Genomic DNA, 16,958 nt, shown 5'->3' with positions numbered 1-16,958 from the left:
GCATTGTCTAAGTATTACACGTTTATGTTTTCACCTTTTGCACCTGTTTAAAAGGTTTTACATCAGAGTTAAAGCCAGTACATGAAACTTGAAAATGTAAAATTTATTGTTAAGTGACCCTTATTAGTCCCACAACGGGGAAATTTGACCTCATTTAACCTGACCGTGTAGTGAAACATCTCACACACACTAGTGAGCACACGCGCACACACACACTAGGGGGCAGTTAGCACACTTGCCTGGAGCGGTGAGCAGCCCTATCCACAGCGCCCAGGGAGCAGTAGGGGGTTAGGTACCTTGCTTAAAGGCACCTCAGTCACGTACTGTTGGCTCAAGTCCAGTCGTGACATTTCCTCCCTAGTAAATATTCCACAGTCCACTGTCAGTGGGATTATAACAAAGTGGAAGCGATTGGGAACGACAGCAACTCAGCCACGAAGTGGTCAGTCACGTAAAATGACAGAGAGGGTCAGCGGAGAGGTCAGCAGAGGTCACCAACATTCTGCAGAGTCAATCACTACAGACCTCCAAACTTCATGTGGCCTTCAGATCAGCTCAAGAACAGCATAGAGAGCTTCATGGAATGGGTTTCCATGGCCGAGCAGCTGCATCCAAGCCTTACATCACCAAGTGCAATGTAAAGCATGGAATGCAGTGGTGTAAAGCGCCGGACTCTAGAGCAGTGGAGACGTGTTCTCTGGAGTGCCATATCAGGCTTCTCCGTCTGGCAATCCGATGGACGAGTCTGGGTTTGGTGGTTGCCAGGAGAACGGTACTTGTCTGACTGCATTGTGCCGAGTGTAAAGTTTGGTGGAGGGGGTATTATGGTGTGGGGTTGTTTTTCAGGAGTTTCACACTCCCAACTTTGTGGGAACAGTTTGGGGACGGCCCCTTCCCGTTCCAACATGACTGCGCACCAGTGCACAAAGCAGGTCCATAAAGACACGGATGAGCCAGTTTGGTGTGGAAGAAAGAACTTGACTGGCCTGCACAGAGTCCTGACCTCAACCTGATAGAACACCTTTAGGATGAATTAGAGCGGAGACTGTGAGCCAGGCCTTCTCGTCCAACATCAGTGTCTGACCTCACAAATGCACTTCTGGAAGAACGGTCAAAAATTCCCAAAAAACACGGTCCTAAACCTTACGGAAAGCCTTCCCAGAAGAGTTGAAGCTGTTACAGCTGCAAAGGATGGGTCGACATCATATTAAACCCTGTCGATTTAGAATGGGATGTAACTCTAGTTCATATGCGTGTGAAGGCAGAAGACTGAATACTTTTGGCAATATAGTGTATATCAGGGATAGTCATATAGAGCCGGGGTGCACAGCTCCAGTCCTGCAGGGTTTGGTGATTTTCCTGCTCCAACACACTTGATCACACTAACCTGTTAATTGCCATGTTTGGTGAGTGCGTTTGAGCAGGGAAATCTTCAAACTGCTGGATACCAGCCCTCCAGGACCAGACCTGTGCACCCCTGTAATAGAGGCTTATTATTTTGTCAAAGTGCTTTTTTATGCAAAATCTTTGCTTCCTCTTCCATAGAACAGTATCAATGTGATTTTTTTTGTTATTCTTTTACTTTACCTTCTTTAAAATATCACATTTATGTTCGTTTATTTTCAGGTATTTTTTAAGTGATTGTGATTGAATTTTTTTTATTTTTAAGACCGGACTTTTATTTTGAATTAGCTAGCCGTTGTGTAGTGCGCTGATTCTCAGCGTCCGCGTTTCACTCATGGCAGGCAGCTCTTCAGAGAAACTGGACCTTATTGTCCAGAAAATCAGACCATTCCCTGATTTTCCCACCGCAGGTGTAGTGTTTCGGTGAGTGAACTGATTGTGCATTATATTCATCTTCAGTGTCGCCAGAAACGAGTGACTTTTAAGCAAAAGTGGGAGAATGACGCTGACGCGCTGGTTCTTTAGCGGTTGTAAAGGGGAAGTCCACCGTTTTCCCCAAATAATCAACATAATTAAACGGCTGTGGTGAAAAGAGTCACATTCAAAGTGGTTTGGTGTTAAACGGACCGTTCTAGACTCTGAATTATTTAAAGCGGTGGTGATAGGAACCAGACGTCCACCTCTAAAAGCCCACCTAAAAGTCCTCTTATTACACGGTTATTACATGGTTGTGAATGGCTTTACTGTGGTTTTGTGATAAAGGAGTGCATGCAGGGGGTTATAAGCCCTAAGAGTACCCCCAAAACACTCTTTCACCCCCTTTTGTAAATCATCAATATGTGAAAACCCAGAAGACACGTGGTGGTTCTCTGGTGGTTCTGGTTAGTAAATAAAATGCCTAGGTTATATTGGTGTTGTAGACGTGGTGACCCCTGCTTCCCATCACCACCACTGTAAAGAAACCCGAGTCTCCACAATAAACCATTTCACACCAGACCACTTTTAATGACCCGGTTTACATGTTAAGGACTGAATTGCTCAGAAAGCTTCAGTTCCCTTTTAATGTTGTCCTTTTGCCCCTGCAGGGATATCTGCCCCCTTCTGAAGGATCCTAAAGCTCTGGCTGCTGTTACAGACCTGTTCGAGGAGCATGTCAGGCAAAAACACCCAGAGGTGCGGTTGATTGTAGGTAAGACTGAAGTCAAGCTCCATCACCGGCTCTCTGGTCATTTTATCAGTGACGTATGACTTTACCTGATGTCGTTTTCTGGCAGCTTTCTGTTCAATATCTGGCTCTGGGTTGCTTTTTTTTGTTTCACAAATCTTTACTCTGTTTTACAAGACTCTGACTTTGGTTATCCTGTTTAAAACATTCGGAGGAGCTCACCCAGTTGTGTGCTCACCCAGCCCCTAAAGCACTGGGCTGTGGAGCAGTGGAGCTGTGAGTGATGGAGCTCCACCCAATACGTTTGGGATTTGAGTTGCATTGATTCAGACCTCACCATCCAGCATCAGTACCTGACCTCAGTAATGCTCTTATAGCTGCAATCAGATCCTCACAGCTGTGTTCCAAAAACGAGTGTATAGCCTTCAAAGATAGAGGCTGTTCCTGCAGCAAATGGAAACAAACTCCTTAGTAATTCCGCTTTAGCCACGTCTTTCAGGACTAACTGAATCGGATTATGAAATATCTCTGTAACACATAAAACGGCACCAATCGGGTTTTAGGTAAAACATTGTGTTTAGCTTCACTTTATTTTTACCCTTATAATAACAACAATAAAGACAATGAGTACAAGAACTATTATTATTTATTTTTATTTTTTTTATTAGTGGTGCTTTAAGACCTATTTTGTGCTGCAGGTCTGGATGCCAGAGGCTTTCTGTTTGGGCCTCTTTTGGCCCAAAGGTTAGGAATAGGCTTTGCTCTGGTCAGGAAGAAAGGGAAGCTCCCCGGCCCCACAGTGTCTGTAGCGTACAGTCTCGAGTACGGCGCGGTAAGGCCCACTACTGTGGTACTATTTCCATTTCTTAATAAAAGCATAATTTCTTGTTTTTCGCTCCACCTGAACCAACACTACCATTGTACCATGTTTAGAGAGTATTGTGCAAAGTTATATATAAAGCTATTCATTTATTCATAGCCTGCAAATAAACAAGCAGAACTTTACGGTTCTTATGTTTGTGTGGAAGTATTTACAGTTACCCTCCAACACCTAGTTTATCTAATCAGTCCCTCCTTAAATTAGGGATAAATTCTTCTTCTTCTTTCGGCTGCTCCCTTTAGGGGTCGCCACAGCAGATCATCTGCCTCCATCTTGCCCTATCCACTGCCTCCTCTACTTTCACACCAACCATCTCCATGTCCACCTTCACTACATCCATAAACCTTCTCTGAGGTCTACCTCTTCTCCTTCTACCCTTCCAGCTCCATCTCCAACATTCTTTGCCCAATATATCCACTATTCCTCCTCAACACATGTCCAAACCATCTCAACCTGGCCTCTCTGGCTTTATCTCCAAACTGCTCCACCTTCACCGTCCCTCTGATCTGCTCATTTCTAATCTTGTCCATCCTTGTCACTCCCAATGAAAATCTCAGCATCTTCATCTCCGCCACCTCCAGCTCAGCCTCCTGTCTTTTAGACAGAGCCACAGTCTCCAAACCAGACATCATAGCAGGACGCACTGCTGTCTTGTAAACCTTCCCTTTCACTCTCGCTGCTATCCTTCTGTCACACATCAGCCCTGACACCCGTCTCCACCCACTCCATCCTGCCTGCACCCTCTTCCTCACCTCTTTTCTACACTGTCCTGGATGGTTGACCCAAGATATTTGAAGTCATCCACCTTTACGACCTCGACTCCTTGCATCTTCACCTTTCCACCTGCCTCCCTCTCATTCACACACATGTATTCCGTCTTGTCTCTACTGACCTTCATTCCTCTCCTCTAGGGATTAGGGATAAATTACACCTACTTTAGCTTATCATATATGCCATAATTATTTTTTCCAAACTCTTTGTCCATTAGACTTAAACACTCTTTAAAACTGATACACGGATCAGGCATAACGTTCTGACCACCTCCTTGTTTCTACGCTCCTTGTCCATTTTATCAGCTCCACTTACTGTATAGCTGCACTCTGTAGTTCTACAGTTACAGACTGTAGTCCATCTGTTTCTCTGATACTTTGTTACCCCCTTTTACCCTGTTCTTCAGTGGTCAGGACCCCCATGGACCCTCACAGGTACTTGTTGAGTGGTGGGTCATTCTCAGCACGGCAGTAACACTGAAGTGGCGGTAGTGTGTTAGTGTGTGTTGTGCTGGTATGAGTGGATCAGACACAATGCACAATGAGCGTAGAAACAAGGAGGTGGTCATAATGTTACGCCTTATTGGTATATTTCATTGTGTCTGGGTCTCTTAGGCTGAAGCTGAGATTCAGGAGGATGCTGTGGAACCAGGACAGAAGGTTCTACTCATTGATGACCTGCTGGCTACTGGGGGTGAGTCTATACACCGTGCTTCTGTTTTCCAGTACGAGAACAAAGATAAAACTGTATATTCTGATTTATTAGGTACCTTCACTCAGTGGCTATCTTATCAAACCATGCAAGTGCTTTTGCAGTTTTACAATTACAGACTGTAGCTCATCTGCTGCTGTGTAATTTGGTCATTTCATTAATGTGTAAGCCTGGAAACAGACACTCATAGGACCATGTGTGACGGGGAGCGAGGAGGCGGACGCACGTGCTGAGATAAGCGACTTTTATCATGGGCAAATCCAGGGTCACGGTCAAAACGGTCCAGGGTCAATGAGCCAACACGGATAGATCGGGGACCAGACATGACATAAACCAGAATCAAACAAACACCAGTACAACCAACAACACAGACAGAGATCCAAACAACAACCAGTCACCAGACCAGGGAAAACACAGGGCTTAAATACATAAGGGTAACAAGGGACAGGTGCAAACACAGGTGGAGACAATCAGGGGTGGAGTCATGAAACGAGGGGGCAGGACTAGAAAACCAAAACAAACGTGTTTCAGTAATTCAGTGTTTCAAGTGTAATCAAGTGTTTCAGGAATTTCCGCACCATTGTCTACTTTTAGATTATGATCTAAAGCACCTACAGTCATAATTTAAACCATAAGGAAGTTGTTTAATATTATTATTATTATTATTGCTCTGCTGAAAAAAAAAATCATTAGAACCATTAAGATTAGGACCCGGAGACCGCAATGTTCGGGCAAATAAACGATACGTCAGTTTTAGTCTTTGTAACTTCAGAACGGTTTAAGCTGCAGACATGATCCACATATCAGGACATTGAGCAGACCCACCCCTAACTAGCAGACGTGACATCATCGAGCTGTATCTTCAGCATCAGTGAGTATTTCGGCTCGAAAAATCACCAAAAGTCGTGGTACTATTGCTCTGTTTTTTGACCTTCATTGTCCAACAAAGAGTTAAAACGAACATGATTCACATCAGATCACTCATCAGAGTCTGCCATACCATCCAGAGTGATTTCACCCACCTACTATGACCATCCATCAGCCAGAGATCCAGCTCCAAAATGACCCAAACCCCACTCACAAAGGATTAAAAATAACATGATTCACACACCAGAGCACTCAGAGGATCCTGCCATCACTAGCCAGAATGAGAGAAACCAGCTCTGACATCCCACAACCTAGAAATTCAGCTCAAAACACAGCCAGATCACCGTAAACCTGCTGTTAGCTCTGCATTAGCCTTCATTTGGCAACAAAAGGGTTAAAACCTGATGGTTTCGCTTTCTAATGGGAATAGGCTTAACGGTTTGTTCTGTAATTCTGTTTGTGGCACAGGGACGTTGTATGCAGCGTGTGAGCTGATGAAGAAGCAGCAAGCCGAAGTTTTGGGCTGTTTAGTGGTGATCGAACTGAAGGACCTCAAGGGGGCAGAAAGGCTGAAGTCATGCCCCGTCTTCTCTTTGGTGCAATACTGAGCAGATACTTACTACCTCACCAGTCCATCCTCATATCCGCTTAAAATAGGCTGTTTACAGCAGGCAATGAGTACACATCCTTTAGACTTACATGTTTTGACTGTTTAATCTGAAAATCAGTCATATAAACAGTTTGTCATTGTCAGTGAGTTGGACCATGTACAGTCAGGTTCAAGCATTTGGACACGTTTTTTTTTTTTTTTGTAATTTTGCATCACATCAATAAACACTGTTGACCCAGCTCCATCTGCAGCCATCAGGCATAACATGACCACCTCCTTGTTTCTCCACTCATTGTCCATCTTATCAGCTCCACTTACTGTATAGCTGCACTTTGTAGTTCTACAGTTACAGACTGTAGTCCATCTGTTTCTCTGATACTCTGTTACCCTGGTCTTCAGTGGTCAGGACCCCCATGGACCCTCACAGAACAGGTACTATTTTGTCCACTCACTGTCCACTCTACTAGACACTCCTACCTTGTTGGTCCACCTTGTAGATGTAAAGTCAGAGGCGACGGCTCATCTGCTGCTGCACAGTTTGTGTTGGTCATCCTCTAATCCTTCATCAGTGGTCACAGGACGCTGTTGGCTGGATATTTTTGGTTGGTGGACGATTCTCAGTCCAGTAGCAGTGCTGTGTCTGATCCACTCAGACCAGCACAACACACACTTAACACACCACCACCACATCAGTGTTACTGCAGTGCTGAGAATGATCCACCACCCAAATAGTACCTGCTCTGTGAGGGTCAATGGGGGTCCTGACCACTGAAGAACAGGGTAACAGAGTATCAGAGAAGCAGATGGACCACAGTCTGTAACTGTAGAACTACAAAGTGCAGCTATACAGTAAGTGGAGCTGTTAAAGTGGACAATGAGTGGAGAAACAAGGAGGTGGTGATGATGTGCTGCCTGATTACCTCCTTCCAGAACTGGGCACGCTTTTTTTTTAGATGATTTCTAGCAAAGTCCAATCTGGCCTTTTAGTTCTTGAGTGTTACCAGTTCAGATCTTTTTAGCCTGTAAAAGTGGAGGGACTATATAAAATGGCTCTAATTCCTAAATGGTTAATGCAATATTTTTGTCCAACCTCTTAAATTAAAGGTGAAAGTCTACACTTGAATCTTGTCTTAACCCTTTCATGTCATATCCATTGTGGTGGTGTATAGAGGCAAAATTACAAAACGTGTCACTGGCCAAATACTTGACCTGACCATATGTGTTATTTAAAGGGGACCTTTGCTCTCAGTATGTGAAGTGATGCACGATTGCATTGCATTTCATGTGTAAATTTAATAGTCAACATGTCCACATTTTATGCTGCCAAATATCTTGTTTACTCATCCCTTTTTATGGGATATAAATGATAAGTTAAAGATTAGTGTTTGTACTGTACAAATGATTCAAAATGATTCATTTGATTTCAGAATGATTCATTTCACTTGTATGTCATCACAGATCAATGCAGTGAATTATAAACGGTTTAAATGAGCATAAAGTTTATTATGTAATTGTACGAGGTCTCAGTCTGAAGCTCCTCCAGCTGTACGGACGACATCAACACCACAGTCAGACTCATCCCAGACTGGACTGAGCGTGTCGGGTGTCGCTGCTCTCACGGCTCTTTCAGAGATCATCCAGTGCTGTGGAACCAACACCGAACGCTCTGAGGTGTTGGAGGTTCACTGCCGACCAAAATCACACTGCACAGTGATGACGGATTCACTCTTATTGACGTGGAGAACGCAGAACGCTTTCTGCTCAGGGGGTCTGATCTCCTCGCAGACTGAAGCTATCTTCTGGTAACCCTTTGTGAGCACCTCACAGCTGTAAAAATATGGCGCTTTGAAATCAGATGAAGTCATACCCCGTCTTCTCTTTGGTGCAGTACTGAGCAGATACTTGCTACTGCACAGGCCATCCTGATTCGGCTTTAAGTTTACAGTGAGGAATAAGTACATGTCATTTAGACTGAAGCTTTTTTCACCGTTCAATCTGAAAATGAGCAGCTTGAGTAACCGTCGCTGAGCTGGTCCATATATTTTTAAAGGGAAACTTTATGCTTTGTATGTGATGAAATTTTGCGTTCCAACTGTAAATTCAACCCAGGCAACATCTCAAGAGGAAGCAATATGATTGTTATGCAGCCAAATACCTTATTTACTCATCGCTTATTATACTGGTAATGTGATTCTGAATTAATCATTTCAGCTCTGTATTAGACTTTCACGACTTCAGCATAGCAGACAAAAATATGGGTATTGTGGTCCAATGATGTTCGGGATGTGTCCGATGTCTTAGTACCACGATGATTCCGGGATCACGCATAGGTTGTGTTAGTCAAAGCCAGCAGGAGACAGATCAGTCAAAAGTTCTTTACTTAAAACTGTTCATACTTTGTTACAAGGACATATTACTTGTATACTTTAGTGCCTTTTATAAGCATCTGTGTATGTTTTGATTTTTTGTAACTGTCCAAATTGATTTCATAAGCAGTAATTGTCTTAATTAGACGTCTTAAAAATCAACTGTTTCAAACAGCTTGTTTATTGTACACTAAAGCAAATCAAGACTCTTCCATGACTTCTGGCTGTTATTCCAGTGAAGTCTTGATAGCTCAATACTGTAATAATACACAACATCTATACGGGCACACTAAACCCATTAAAATATAAAGCCCACTCAATGAGTTAAATCATGTGTAACTAAAACTGAACAAAAATCTGCTTCATTAAGAAAAGAAGAAAAAAGTTATTATTCCAGCAAACGTTCACATCGTCATAAAACTTTCATTTTAAAGCACTCAAAGGCCAGTGGTCGGAGCACAGCCAGTGGAGCCACACTGTGGCCAGTCGTACATTAAAAACGGAGTTATTCTCCAAAACTATTGCACACGGTTCAGCACAAAGCCCAAGATTCTTCACTTGGTTCTCAGCGTCGTTCCTCTTCTTTAGTCTTCTGACTCAGTTTCTCCAAAACCAGGTTCATGTTGGTGTTCTTGTTCAGCTTGAGGTAGAAATCTTTTCTGATCGGGTGTATCGTGAGCCACTCGGGCGCCAGTTCGACCAGCAAGCGGAGATGCTTTTCCATTTCCCCTAAAATTAGAAGGCCGTCCGGTTATTCGCAGCTTAATTATTTCCAGTCAGTAATCAAACTTATTTCAAATGCAAGTCGTTGTAGTAAAATGATGAAATAGATTTGGCTGAATGCAACTCAAAGCAACTGTCCTCGATTATAACGGAGTCTCACTCAACTGTCAACATAACACCTTGAGAGACCAATCACGCTCACCTGTGCTGAGAGAAGAGCGATAGCTGGCGATCACGCGGTTACAGGCGATCTCCATGATCAAGGCCGGCTTCTTCTCAGCCACAAAGACGTTCCTCAGGATCCTGGCCAGCTCTGGTAGCCGTGACATCATCGCCAGACGCTCCTCCTGCTCAGGGTTCCTGGTCATCGCCGCCTGCAGTTTCTGGGCCTCTTTAGCTCGGATCTGAGCAAGAAAGGAAACAAAAGAAACGATTTTAAAACCATTAGAACCACTAAAGACCTCCAGCATGGCCAGCAATGAATGACCGATGAGCATGAGATCCTTATTATTGCTGCATTTCATTCACTGCGTCATGTGCTTTCAAACCTCAGAATAGTCAGTGAGGGCAAGTGTAGTGAAATAGAGCTGGGCAATATGACGATGTGTCACTGTGATAAACGGTCACAATGCTTTTCTGACCATATTATAGATACCAGGGCTTAACACTCCTCACCTGGGTGTCTGATTAGAGTTGAATTAGTTCTATTTAACTGGATTTAGTTCAATATGTGAAATGTTAAATGCAAATAACTATTCATAGTTTTTATACATTCAAATTGTAGCAGTACTCTTAATTTGTCAAATGTTAGCAAACTTGGGCCATGTTGTGTATTGCAAATAATTCCTGAAGTATTGCAATATTACACTTTTGTAATTGGAAAGCTTAAACTTGAACTGACTAATGTTTACAATACGTACCCTTTCCAACAGAGACTGGGAGACCCCTTTGAGGGCACTGGGTGTTTGTACAGGGGTCACGTCTGGTTTTGCTGGGAGCTCCGGCTCTTTTGCACATGCGGCCTCTGCCGTTTTTAAGGCCATGTTAGCCAAAGCCTTCTCCATCTAAAAAAAATTAAATAAATAAAACATTTTGTACAACAATCTGGTCAAGCCTCTCAAAACATGATCAGGGATTTGAGAGTTTCAGTCTCATCTTCATGAGAAATGTGCAAATTCTTGTAAATTAAGTTCAGATAAAATCATCTGGACACAAGCATGAAGGTATCTACAGCAACAGTGTTACAACCAATGCAACTGAGAAATTTTCCAAGGCATTTAATGGTGTTTCTTGCATTCAGGGCCCTTTCAGTACGTTTTAACAGAACACAGTGTGACGTTTAACACTTCAGAAAAGTTCTCTTTGCTGTCCTGAAGCTCCTGGCTGTAGTTTGAAGCCAAAGCCAAGCTTGTTTACCTTGGGGGTCATGAGTGAGCGAGCTTTATCCAGCACTTCTTGAGCAGTGGTCAGTTTCTTGGTTTGTGGAGGCTGAGGCAAGTCACAGGGCTGGATATTGGGCACCTCATCCACACTGAATCGGGGGTGCCAACGTGTAAGCTTGTCATCTGGGACGGCCACAGGAGGGTTCAGGGTGGCTAGAAAAACCTGCAGCACAGACCAGGGATGTTCATTCATGTTTAATGTTTCTTTACATTGCAGTCACTGCATTTCATGTACAGTCAAACACAAACTCACCACAACCTGATAAACCTGATAGAAAAAGTCACGTCATACGTTTCAAACGTTTAATGTACTGACGGGAGAAAATGATACAAAATGCACAATAACTTCTGCAGAGGACACATTCACTGTACAAGACGGGTCACTGTGAAAGCACCATACCAACCTTATGGTGTCGCTTCACAATTTCGACCAGGTTTTGGTGGAATACGCGTCTTCTCTCCAGCAGACGAGTAGCGGACAGAACAGGCTGAGCTCCATTGGTTTCTGAGGAAAAACAAAAGCTCTGAGTGAAAGAACTCAGACAACTAGACCGACTTAAAACCCGTTTAAAACACTTCAGGTCAGTTACCTTCTTCAATGACCGGCTCCACGGTGAGCTGGTAGGCAGATTTCTTTGCTGCGGCGCTGAAGTTTGGAATGTTTTTCTCCTGCCGGAAGGTGTAGGCAGACGGGTACACGGCTTTAATCTGTCCTACGTGAGTCTCCTCAAAACGCCTGGCAAGGAAAGGAGGACATAGGAATGAGCGTCTTCCCTGGTAATGCAGTGCTACCTGCTTTGAAGGGCCTCGTTCAATACAAAACTCCAAAATTCACCCAAAAACATTATGAACTTCTAAAACGTCCCAGAAGAAAAAACAAGGAAGACCCTTTTAAAACTGGCAGACTGTTGATCTTACTTGTGCATCATGTCCTGGACTCCTTGTTTGACCTTAGCGAAAGTGACCGTCTCAGAGCGGTTGAAGAGCATGCCGACGATGGTGTCCATGCTGCGGAACATCTCAGCCAAAATCTTATACTTGTACGGCAGGGTGAGGCCAGGAGGAACGTCCTGAGCGAGAGTGTGGTAGCGCTGATAAGCAGGAAGCTTCTCTCTGAAATTATAAGATCACCACAGCATGTGTAAGAGTTACAAGCCTTAAAAACACAGTGTAACTAAAACTGCGTGCCAAGACAACCTAAAAGTGCAAACTGCAAAACCAAACTGAACTGGACGCCTGTTGGTGACGCACATTTAAAAGTCTTTGGTTATTTATTTCATTAGGGAAACAGCTACATGATTTAGACCAGGGGTGCTCAATCCTGGTCCTGGAGATCTTCCACCCTGGAGAGTTCAGATCCAACACACCTGGCTCATAATCAGGCCTTGATTACATGGACCAGATCTGTTAGATCAGGGTTGGAGCTAAACTCGGCAGGGTGGAATAACTGGGTGCAGTTATGGCTTGGAGGTTAGGGAACCAGCCTTGTGTCAGCCTTGATCTAACACACTTGGTCCAAGAAGGTTGCCAGTTTGATCCCCTGAGCCAACAGTATGTGACTGAATTGCCCTTGAGCAAGGCACCTAACCCCCAACTGCTCCCCAGGTGCTGCGGATAGGGCTGCCCACTGCCCCCTAGTGTGTGTGTGGTGTTTCACTGCATGGATGGGTTAGAATGAGGAGGTGAAATTTGCTTGTTGTGGGACTAATAAAGGGTCCCACCACCACCACCAAAAACAGTCAACCTACCAGAGACATGTTTGGTGTCTAAAGTTTGCTTCTTATGTTTCGTTCTGGTGCTACAAATCTAATGTAGCTAACAAGCAAAGATGCCTATGCCACCCAAAGACTTTCAGTGCAGCCACAAGGCTAAAATAAAAGCCTTAATAATAAGTCACTGAAAGATTTTGGGTGGCAGACTTTCACAACCTGGTGGCTACATTAGCCTTGTAGATCCAAAGCCTAAAGCAGCAAACAGGCACTAAACACGTCGTGCCTGTTCGACTACATTTGCTTTAAGGGGAGAAGCTGTGCAAATGAGATCTTTGGTGAACCAAACTGGTTCAACTGATATTCTGCTCAGACACTTGATTCAGCTTAACACCCAACTGGGCTGTACAGACCCTGCAGGACCAGAACTAACGGCCCGTTTTAGACCATTATGCCAACCCAAATAACGCCACAGGGATTGCCAGAGGGTGCCAGCAGTTTCACACAAGCCCAGTGCACCGTTCATGTGTAGCAGTAAGTTAACAGGACCCCTCTTACCCTTCCTCAGCTCTGGGCTGGGGTTCTGTTTGCTCCTCCTTTGATTTCTCCTCCTCTGCGACCCTCTCAGCTTTTCTCTGCTGGACTTTGGCCGAAAGCTCTCTGGCGCTGTCGAGTCTGGCTTTCAGCGCCGCAAGCGTGGACACCGGGGCAGGAGTGGGCGAGGACACGCTTTCAGACTGACTCTTCAGCTTCTGCAGACGAGACTTCAGCGCCGCCACGTCGTCTCTGGAGAAGGTTTTCTGGAAGAAGAGAGACGATGACTGAGAAGCACATACAACTGGGAGGAAAAGACACAGCCCTGGCTTAACGTGACTCGCAGCAGCGGATTCAAAGCAATATTCCTCCGTTTTTCCAAGGAACTTCCATCTGCCACATCTGTATCAACACGCTTCTCTGTATTCATCACCCACTGACTTCAAACTCATAACTGAAGCCTTGGGCTGCAGATCCCCAGTAACAGAAGATGTTTGAAATGCTGGACCATGTAACAGCTTCCAGGGGACAACCAGTGAACGCAAACACAGGAGGGCAGGAAAATGAATTTCCATCCAACTTTCAAACACAAACTATAACAGTTAAAACAGCAGCTCTGGCTGCTTCACTTCTACTAAGGCTTTCTGGTATCCCTGTCAAATCAGTCAGAGATGAATGTGGAATTACGAGGTTTTTCTCCAGAAATCCAGAACCACCACAGAAAAATACACGTAGATATTTTACACTGAAAAATTTTGTATCTTGTAAAAATTAAATTCTCAAATCAAGTCGACAGACCTATTTCTCCTGTTGAGGTCAGCTTAGTATAAGATGAACTTCTTTCCAAACATTTTTACCCGTTTTAAGTAATTTTATTAAGTAAACTTACATTTATTTACATTAACGCCATTTGGCTGACACTCTTATCCAGGGCGACTTACAATTTGATCATTTTACACAAGAAGGCCAAGGTGGTGTTAGGAGTTAGGGTGCTTGCCCAGGTGGGGATTGACCCCCACTCTACAGTGTGAAAGGCAAAGGTGTTATCCACTACACTGACCAACCAAACCTCTCACTGTATCGGCAGTCAACTCCGCTTGTTGTAAGAAATGTGATTGAAACTAAAGTTATCTGCCAGTAAAGTGAGAGAATTTTACTTAAAACGGGCAAAAAATAGTTCGTTTCTAGAATTTAATTATCTTGTAACAGCTGCACACCCATCTCTGAATAAGAATCGCCAGATTTATGCTCTAGAATTAAGATAATTCCATTCGGCAAGCTACATTTCTTGTGAACCCTTGGAAGAACTCAATATTTGAGGTTCTCAAACACATCTGACCCATGACTCTCCTTAAAACACCCGACGGAGATGGGAGGGATGGGGACTTGCTGTTTTTTGGGGGTTTTTGTGCTAAAGCTGTGCTAACTGCTCTCAAATGACCAGAGATTTTCCCTCATCATAATCCTTCATTTTTACCCCCTTTCAACCCGTTTTTCTCCGTCAAGCTTCTCATCCTTCTCATCTATGGCAACTGACCACTCTACAGATGCAACAGACGCTGGGCTGTTCCTGTCAGTAGCCTACCTTGGTCCTGGCGGCCTGTTTGGGACCGCTGTGGCCGCCCGCTTTGTCTGCAGGGGAGCCGTTTCTGCTAAGGTTGACCTCACGATTGGACTCTTTACGGACGTCCTGCAAAGGAGCCTGAGGGTCACCGCTGGCCGAGGCTTCATCTGGAGCCTGCATGCAAACATTACAACAGGAATCTGTGAATCCTCTGATCGTCGACCTGATTAACAGCCAGCCTGCGGTCAATCTGCACTCCTTTTGTTCTCTATGGTAATTTGGTCTCTGGTTCGGAGGCTGTTAAGTGAGACCACTGTGTAAACGCAAGCAGCACCGTTTTAAACATGAATATAAAAGTCTAAGCAGTCACTGTGCTAAATTCCCAAAGACATCTTACATAGGAATGCGAGAACCGTACTAGATAATCAGCTGCACTGCCAACTCCAACATATGGGAACCTCAATGAGGCGATAACTGGACAATCTTGGTTTGTGAGTCCATCAGTGAGACTGATGTAGAGACCAAAAGCTTTCGGTGCAAAGCATATTTTAAGATAAAGGCTGACCAACTGGACATTGCTGACCATTTACCTGATCTGTAAATCATAACTTGGTGAATTTACACCAGAACACCACTGTGAGCCCCTATAGTTAAAGGGGAACCCCACTAATTTTTCAAAAATTCCAGCACAATTCAAGTCCATAGGATGTAAACAAGGCCGATCAGAGCGGTTTGCTGTGAAATGCCCAGTTCTAGAGAAACCTGAGGTCAGTCTGATGCCTAAAGCATTGTTTTTCTGAAGCTCTGAACAGGTTTTGGCCCAAAATGTGTTTTAAGCACGTAAAAGGTCTTAGAAATGAAGGCTCTATGGATTCTTTAAGAAAGACAGGGGGCTCAACACTGAACCAAAACGGGCTCTCAAATGACCACACTGTACTCATGGTTCCTAAACAGAACCACTGCCTCTCTCAAAGAACCACTTCACACCAAACCGCTCTGAACGCCTGTTTACTCCTCTAAGGTTTAACTGGGTCGAAATTTAGAAAAGAGGGTGGACCTCCCCTGCGGGAGTGCGAGTTCCCAGTTGGCGCCCCAGCCTGACCTGCTCTGTTTTTGTGAGTTCCAGCTTCTTCCTCGCTGTGCTCTTCCTCGGTTCTCCTGCTGGTGCTGCCGCGGCTCCGCTCTGCTCCTTCCCGCCGACCCTGAGGCGCTTCTTGGCGGTGCTGTGCTGCTCTGTGGCGGAGGCGAACACGGCGGAGCTCAGATCAAACTCGGCCTCGTCGGAGCTCCTCTTCGGCGTGCGGGGGGTCGCGGCCTCGGGCTGCTGGAGCTCGACCTTGCCGCTCTCGGCGCCGGGCTCAGCGGCCACGGCCTCGGCGATCACCCGCAGAAACTCCTCATGGACGCCGCCGAGCGGCTCCGCGGAGAGTCTCGAAGCACCCGCGACAGTTCTGCTCTTAGTAAGCCGGGTCTCCCTTCGCCCTGCGGCGGCGTCCTTCTCCACCAGCACCGGGCCCTCCGCCGCCCTCGTCTTTCGCCCCTTTCGAGCTCCTGCGGCCCTCTTATTGCAGGAAAAGTAATCAGTAACGCGGGCCTGGGCCATTTCAGTCGAAAAACACCGATAAACTATTAAAAAATAACCGGAGATCCAGACTCCGAGCAGCGGCTCCCGCTGTTGTTCTCCTCAGAGCTGCCGCGTCTCTGCGACTTTCCCGCGTAATTGTACCATGTGACCTTTGTGGGCGGGAGGCACTTCAAAGCGCCCAAGCTTGGGGCGCTCCCATTGGTCGAGTCGCCCATCAAACAGCGGTTGCTCGTACGTGATTGGACAGGACGTCAGCGTCGCATCGTACTTTTACTTTTCTCGTGTTTTTCTGTCTTATTTTCTAGGTTTATTTATTAAATAAAAGAGAAAACGTGAAACGTCTGTGTGAGAGAGATATAAATATTACATTTCCATGACGTAATATATTTTAGAAAAAAATATTCAAATTCACACGACGACTGAATAAAATAGATAATTTCTGATATTTTATTTGACGCGCGTATTTTCTTTTATTTATTTGCTTGGCTATTAAAACAAAATGACTGGGTCTGAGAGAGAGAGAGAGAGAGAGAGAGAGAGAGAGAGATTCGAAAATTACTTTCCATTAAGGAATACACTTTAAATAACTCATGGTCAAATATTAATAGAAGGAATTGTTTCGGATAT

At 44.7% G+C, this 16,958-nt stretch overlaps 2 protein-coding genes across 2 annotated transcripts; one reads left to right on the top strand and one right to left on the bottom strand.

The window, feature by feature from the left end:
- Window positions 1–1,715: 1,715 nt before the first annotated feature.
- On the top strand, window positions 1,716–8,983 carry aprt (adenine phosphoribosyltransferase). The gene is made up of 6 exons (XM_017722273.2): window positions 1,716–1,827; window positions 2,490–2,593; window positions 3,268–3,401; window positions 4,835–4,913; window positions 6,267–6,372; window positions 8,269–8,983. The coding sequence occupies exons 1-6, from the start codon at window positions 1,739–1,741 to the stop codon at window positions 8,300–8,302; spliced, it is 546 nt and encodes a 181-aa protein (XP_017577762.2). The 5' UTR covers window positions 1,716–1,738; the 3' UTR covers window positions 8,303–8,983.
- Window positions 8,938–16,446, bottom strand: cdt1 (chromatin licensing and DNA replication factor 1). Its single transcript, XM_037534604.1, has 10 exons — window positions 15,849–16,446; window positions 14,768–14,920; window positions 13,207–13,448; window positions 11,858–12,052; window positions 11,530–11,675; window positions 11,344–11,444; window positions 10,914–11,102; window positions 10,418–10,561; window positions 9,700–9,901; window positions 8,938–9,503 (listed from the first exon to the last, which is right to left on the bottom strand). The coding sequence occupies exons 1-10, from the start codon at window positions 16,347–16,349 to the stop codon at window positions 9,340–9,342; spliced, it is 2,037 nt and encodes a 678-aa protein (XP_037390501.1). The 5' UTR covers window positions 16,350–16,446; the 3' UTR covers window positions 8,938–9,339.
- Between the last annotated feature and the right edge of the window lie 512 nt (window positions 16,447–16,958).

This window comes from Pygocentrus nattereri, chromosome 25 (genome assembly GCF_015220715.1).
Source record: "Pygocentrus nattereri isolate fPygNat1 chromosome 25, fPygNat1.pri, whole genome shotgun sequence".
Lineage (NCBI taxonomy): Eukaryota > Metazoa > Chordata > Actinopteri > Characiformes > Serrasalmidae > Pygocentrus > Pygocentrus nattereri.
The sequence above is the reverse complement of the archived record's forward strand: the minus strand, read 5'-3'. Positions and strand labels throughout refer to the sequence as shown.

What these genes read in the sequence shown, in the direction of transcription:
- aprt (XM_017722273.2), top strand. Translation starts at nt 1,739, where the DNA reads ATGGCAGGCAGCTCTTCAGAGAAACTGGACCTTATTGTCCAGAAAATC. An exon ending in ACAGTCTCGAGTACGGCGCG is followed by an intron (nt 3,402 to 4,834) that starts GTAAGGCCCACT and finishes TGGGTCTCTTAG; the next exon opens with GCTGAAGCTGAGATTCAGGA. An exon ending in AAGGGGGCAGAAAGGCTGAA is followed by an intron (nt 6,373 to 8,268) that starts GTCATGCCCCGT and finishes AAATCAGATGAA; the next exon opens with GTCATACCCCGTCTTCTCTT.
- cdt1 (XM_037534604.1), bottom strand. Translation starts at nt 16,349, where the DNA reads ATGGCCCAGGCCCGCGTTACTGATTACTTTTCCTGCAATAAGAGGGCC. An exon ending in AACAGGCCGCCAGGACCAAG is followed by an intron (nt 13,449 to 14,767) that starts GTAGGCTACTGA and finishes CTCTTCTTCCAG; the next exon opens with AAAACCTTCTCCAGAGACGA. An exon ending in TCGCTCTTCTCTCAGCACAG is followed by an intron (nt 9,504 to 9,699) that starts GTGAGCGTGATT and finishes TTCTAATTTTAG; the next exon opens with GGGAAATGGAAAAGCATCTC.